The sequence below is a fragment of the Psammomys obesus genome, unplaced genomic scaffold (genome assembly GCF_907164565.1).
Source record: "Psammomys obesus unplaced genomic scaffold, mPsaObe1.curated_primary_1811, whole genome shotgun sequence".
Taxonomy (NCBI): Eukaryota; Metazoa; Chordata; class Mammalia; order Rodentia; family Muridae; genus Psammomys; species Psammomys obesus.
The window spans coordinates 6046521-6052593 of NW_026596040.1; the positions used below are offsets into that span (position 1 = coordinate 6046521).

Consider the following 6073-nt stretch of genomic DNA (forward strand, 5'->3'; position numbering starts at 1 on the left):
GGGTGTGCTTTTTATAACATACTTCATTACGTCTAAACATCATTTTTTATTATTGTTCTGGACTGGAAGGGGCCTGAAATGAGTTTCGTTGGCATCTAGTGTCTATTCTTCAGGGAAATCAATTGCATAACAGGGGTAGAGGATGTGGCCGAGTGACAAACAGGTACTTGGATTCACACATATAGATCTGCTTATAAATACAGGCCGGAGAACTTCCTCCACTGTGCTGAACCTTGTTAACATTTCTGTTTCCTCAGACCTCCAAGTCCTCACGGACATGAAGCCAGCAGGTGCCTTTCTACTTTTGATCGGCCTGGCCTGTTTGTTCCTCTATGCAGGTGAGTGCAAAACTATGCAGATGTTGTTGTTTTTTATTTATGATGATAACAGCGGTGAATGATGGTCCAAGTTTTTTTAATCTCAGTGGAATTTTAGTATATAAATGATATATATTATACATAGTATATATTTTAATTTTTACTACAGTGTTCTGCTTAAAGCACTTTTATTCAATTCCAAAACCAGTTTCACCCTGTATAGGATGAGAAGGTTGTTTTTAGAACTGACTAAAATTGGTCTGATTTAGGAATTACAGGCCACCACAACAGGCATAAGCTAGTATTATGTTTCATTAGCAAAACATCGATACAGAAACAAACTCTCCTAAAACAGCACTTTAAAGAAACTTATTTAATGAACTTCAATTGTCAGAATTCTTGAGAGATGTGGCACGAAAATCTAGTCATTCTTTTATGCCCTCTAGGTAAACAAAATTTAAAAGATAATTAGGGAAAGAGAAAGAGAGGAGGGTAGGGAGAGGAGACACAACTTTTCGATGCTCTGGGAGAGAAGAAAGAGCCCAGGACTGGCATTCCAAGGCTTGGTTCCAATGTCCATCTTCTGCCATCCTTTCTCGTACTGAATAAGCCACCTTCGTGCCCTGGTTACTATGCTGAATTGATGCTAATGGTGCACTGGAAACCCATGCACACTGATGTGTCCTTCAAAGGCAAAACCAGTGCTTCCTAAGCTTGGCTTTCTATTCAGTCTAGATTGTATCCCTTCCTCGGCCGGTGATAACATATGAGTATTAACACTGAGCCAAATGCTTGTCCCAATACTCAGTTTCCTTAGCTTGTTATTTTGTTGGTAGGTTTTATTGAAATTATTGTTTCTGTTGGTTTTGTTTTGTGTTGTGTTGTTTGGGGCATTTTTGTTGTTGTTTTGGTTTCGGTTTACTTTGGTTTGTTTTCTTGAGACAGGGTCTAACTACGCAGGCCTTGCTGGCCTGGCAATTGCTAGGTAGACCAGGATTTCCTTTCAATTGTCAGTGATCCACTTGCTCCCACGCCTGGGTTCCGGAATTATAAACATGCGCAATCACAAACGGCCTTCCGTGGCTTTAAAAACGAGGCTTGTTATATGAGTTGATATAGGTAAGATTTTTTTAATGCATTAATTCTTATGAATACACATGGATTTATTGAATTTTAAATACAGGGTATATACTCACTCATAAGTGGATATTAGACATATAATATAGGATAAACATACTAAAATCTGTACACCTAAGGAAGCTAATCAGGAAGGAGGACTCTGGCTAAGATGCTCAATCCCCATTCAGAAAGGCAAAGAGGATGGACATGGGAGGAGGGAGAAAACAGGGAACAGGACAGGAGCCTACCACAGAGGACCTCTATAAGGTTCTACCCTGTGGGGTATCGAGGCAGATGCTGAGACTCAGAGCCAAACTTTGGGCAGAGTGCAGGGAATTTTATGAAATAAGTGGGAAATAGTAAGACCTGGAGAAGACAGGAGCTCCACAAGGACAGCAACAGATACAAAAAGTCTGGGCACAGGGGTCTTTTCTGAAACTGATACTCCAGCCAAGGACCACTCATGGAGATGGCCTGGAACCCCTGCATGGAGGTAACCTATGGCAGTTCAGTGTCCAAGTGGGTTCCATAGTAATGGGGACAGGGACTGTCTCTGAGATGAACTGATTGGTCTGCTCTTTGATCACCAACCCCTGAGGGGAGAGCAGCTTTACCAGGCCACTGAAGAAGACAATGCAGCCATTCCTGATGAGACCTGATAGACTAGGATTAGAAGGAAGGAGAAGAGGACCTCCCTTTCCAGTGGACTGGGAGAGGGACATGGGTGGGGAAGAGGAAAGGTGGGATCAGGAGGGGAAGAAAGAGGGAGGTACAAGGGGGATACAAAGTGAATAAACTGCAATTAATAAAATAAAAATAATTAAAATAAAAATTATTTCGTATGTTATATCCACATTCTTTTATGAAAAGCTTTTAATTCAAAATTTTTCAGTTCCCTTCTAGTAAATATATACCTGTATAACAAAGAACAGCTCTAGACTGTACCTTCAAAGGCCTGTTATGAGATAATTCATAATCTGGAAAACATGATTGCATAAAAGTATGCAAAAGAGCAAACATAATGAGAGCAATGTTGTCCTAGCCATGGGTAATGCAGCCTGCCTCTCGGCCTCCCATGGGGTGCAGTGTGTCTCTGTGTAGTTCTCCATCCACAAAGCAAAATAGATGCAACAGAAGACACTTGTGGTTAGCTGCAACTGGAAAATGCTACAGTCCTGACATGTGATGTATCACTATCCGTTCTTTCCTGCAGATGCTGTGAGCCAAGGTGGCTTTCAGGTATGTGCCTCTCATTCTTTCTCTAGCCATTTCTATCCCAGAAAGTCCCATCACAATGGTCCCCTTACTAAAGGAAGCACTGCAGCCCTTCCACGGATTCCTTCTGGATGTCCAGCTTTGGGAGAAGGTTGGAGAACAGTATGACACATATTCCACACCAAATATAAACATTATTGCAGATGTCTTTTTGTAAACAGTAAGAAAAAAAAGACTTGCATGTCACTTACTGTTTTCTTGACAGACAGAAGTCAAAGTTCCTCAGAAGGACTAGATGCCTCATTCAAGCCTCTATAATAGTGCATTATCTGTGAATGTAGGGTAAACAGCATTATTTTTCAAGTTAAGAAAATGGATTTTTATTGTTGTTATTATTGTTGTTTTAGAGTTTTTTTTTTTTTTTAGATGTTTCTCTGTGTAGACTTGGCTAACCTGCACTCACTTTGTAGACAAGGCTGGCCTTGAACTCACAGAGATCTGCCTGCTTCTGCCTCCCCTAATGATTGAAGGTGAGCACCACTACACCTTGGCTAAGATAATGTTTTTCAAAGATGGTCTCACTATGTATTTCTAGATACCCTGAAACTCTCTGTGTAGACCAGGCTGGATTCAAACTCGTAGAGATCCATTTGCCTCTAGATGTATGCCACCAAGCCTAGCAACTTAAGATAACTGTGTGAGAGAAAATCATGATAGAGAGATCACCACAAATAGGATCTGTCTCAGTCAATCCAGCAGGCAAAGTCCCTGTGCATCTAGTACTGTGTACAGATGCTTCTGTGGATGCTACTCTCTTGTCCTAGAAGATAATTATCCCTGTTGTGCAGGACACCAAGCATTTGACACCTAGAGCTCCAACATGGCACTAATTCAACAAATAAATAACTGCTTACTGGCCATTCTGCTGGCTAGATTGAAGAATGAATGAAACATTCAGTATTGTTATAGAATATACAAGAAAACCACTGTGTGTGTAAATGACATAAGACTGTTAGTTTCTGAGAATATTCCAGTTTAAACAAACAAACAAAAAAACCTTAAAATAGTTCTTTAATCTATACATCTTACCTAAAAAATAGATTAAGGTTGCTGGTGAAAGGTTTCAAAATTGAGACCTTTTTTTTTTTTTTAATTGAAACATTTTTCTACTTTCATGGGTAAAACTATTCTCTTTTGTATTCATTCTTTGGAAGTAGTGTGACTAACAGGGACATGGGGACAAACAGTGCAGAGAAATGGACACACAATTTAGTTATCGTTTTCAGCTGCTAATCTTAGTACAAACATCATAGCAGGAGATTTGTATTGACACAACAAATTCACTCATCTATGATTGTAGATTGTATTCAAATCTCACAAATTCCTGTTGCATAAGATTGAAGATGACTTGGGTTATGTGACAGCCTTTTTAAAAAATAAATTCTTACAAATTGTCCGAAAGTATCATTTTCATGGTAAAATCTAAGTTCTCGTTAGGTTATTTTTCAAAGTGAGAGATAGTTTGGGGGGAAGAGTTTCTAGAAGAGTCCTTCCTGTGGCATTGGTCATGCTGTATTTGAAATCTAAGGTCCTGGCACAGAGTGCTTAATCAACCATTTCTGAGTTGATTAACTGGCAAAGAAATAAAATTTATTTCTTTATGGTCTAATACAAAAGTAAGTAAAAAATATTTTGAAAAATGAAGATCATAATTTTCTTAAAGATGTCATGTTAAAGTAAAGTGGACATCTTGGGTCAAAAGTGTGTCTATCAGTGGTGAGCTGTGTCGCATTTGTGGTGGAATAGTATGCTACTAAATCATGCTGCCTCAAGAACGTGCAGAAATGTAAGCAAAAAAGAAGCCTGCAGTATATGTGTAATTCAATGCTGTGTACATGCAGCAGCACTGCCCAGAGAAAGGTGACAGAAAGACAATAAACTGCTAACAAGAAGCCCCTGCAATTTTAGTTGTTTTTATTAAGTGGGTTTGTTCTTTTCTTTTCAATGTATTTTCATTTTCAAAATAAAACACAGGCTCTTGAGAGAATTTTGAGGCACATAAGACTATTTTTTTATGTTCCATAAGAAATGAACTAAAAATACTTTCCTTAATTTACAGGCTTTTTGCAGCAACTATGAGAAGACACTTTCTGCAGATGGAAAATCGTGCCCAAATATTTACAAACCAGTGTGTGGCACAGACGGGAAAACTTACCAAAACCGCTGTGAATTCTGCCAAACCGCCATGTAAGCAAATAGCACTTCTGGTAACGTAGTGTTCTTGGCTGGGTCCAGTGGTAGGAGTCCATGAAGTGTTTGTTAATTTACTAGTCTATTAAGGTTGATTTTATATAAAATAAAATAAAATCTGAAACCTAGAAAATCAACATTTGCCCACTTTACCCAGCCCAGAACGAATCCATTTCTATTACACTTCACCTCTGAACACCATCTCTTCTCTTTCAGGGAAAGAAGTTTGGGAAAACTTGGTTTCAAACATAAAGGAAAATGCTGATCCCCTAACATCACAGCACTGGCTGCATCTTTGGTTTGAAATGCATATTCCCCTTTACCCAGTCTCCATGGCAATGTGCCTCCTCCCAGGTATGCACGAAAGGAAATTTCAATAAAGTTATTTTAGTAACACTCCTACCCCAGCGCTTTGTTTCAGGTAATGGAAGCACCTCTTATTAGTTAGGCAAACTGTTAAACTGTTCAGTGGGAAATGAGAAACTTGAAAACTAAGCAGACTGTTAGCACATTTACACATCAAGAACTGCCCAGTCATGGCTCAGTTCTTCAGTAGCTGTGCAGAGCAAATAAAATGGAACCTGATGAAGTAAATGACAATGATTTGTTGCAATGGCGGTTTTTCCTAAGGGGAATAAATAATTGTATGCTGTCTTAGTTTATGCATTGAGGTCATATAGCTATAAAACAGACAAAATACTGGTTACTTCTGGATTCGTTTTGGAACAGTTGAATCCTCCACATTACTTGTCTTTGACTTTATCAGAGTGACCCAATGTCCCACAGAAAACATAATTTCTATATGTACAAAAGGAAAGTCTTAAAAGAGTGGATTTATTCATGTGCTATGGATTTTCAAAAATATAGAAATTGACAAACAAAACACCTTCAGTCATTGTCAAGACAGATACATAACAGTGTTAAAGCATGTTTTGATATGTGCTTGGTTAAGAATTCCAATAAAAGAATGATTCCATTTACTACCTCTAAAAATAAATAACCAATGCATGTAATACACCAGATGTCATTCCAATAAAAACCAAAGACAAGATTTATACTTTGAATAAACTTATAACCTAGTAGAAAGACAATATTATGTTTCAATGTATTTTCAGTTATTAAACAGTTTAAAAGGCTGCTCCCTCCTCAGGGGCAGGTGATCAAAGAGCAGG

General features: G+C 38.5%; 1 protein-coding gene across 1 annotated transcript; it reads left to right on the plus strand.

The window, feature by feature from the left end:
• Nucleotides 1-244: 244 nt before the first annotated feature.
• On the plus strand, nucleotides 245-5368 carry LOC129688164 (serine protease inhibitor Kazal-type 12). The gene is made up of 4 exons (XM_055622930.1): nucleotides 245-338; nucleotides 2650-2675; nucleotides 4771-4898; nucleotides 5118-5368. The coding sequence occupies exons 1-4, from the start codon at nucleotides 278-280 to the stop codon at nucleotides 5164-5166; spliced, it is 264 nt and encodes an 87-aa protein (XP_055478905.1). The 5' UTR covers nucleotides 245-277; the 3' UTR covers nucleotides 5167-5368.
• The last annotated feature ends 705 nt before the right edge of the window (nucleotides 5369-6073 follow it).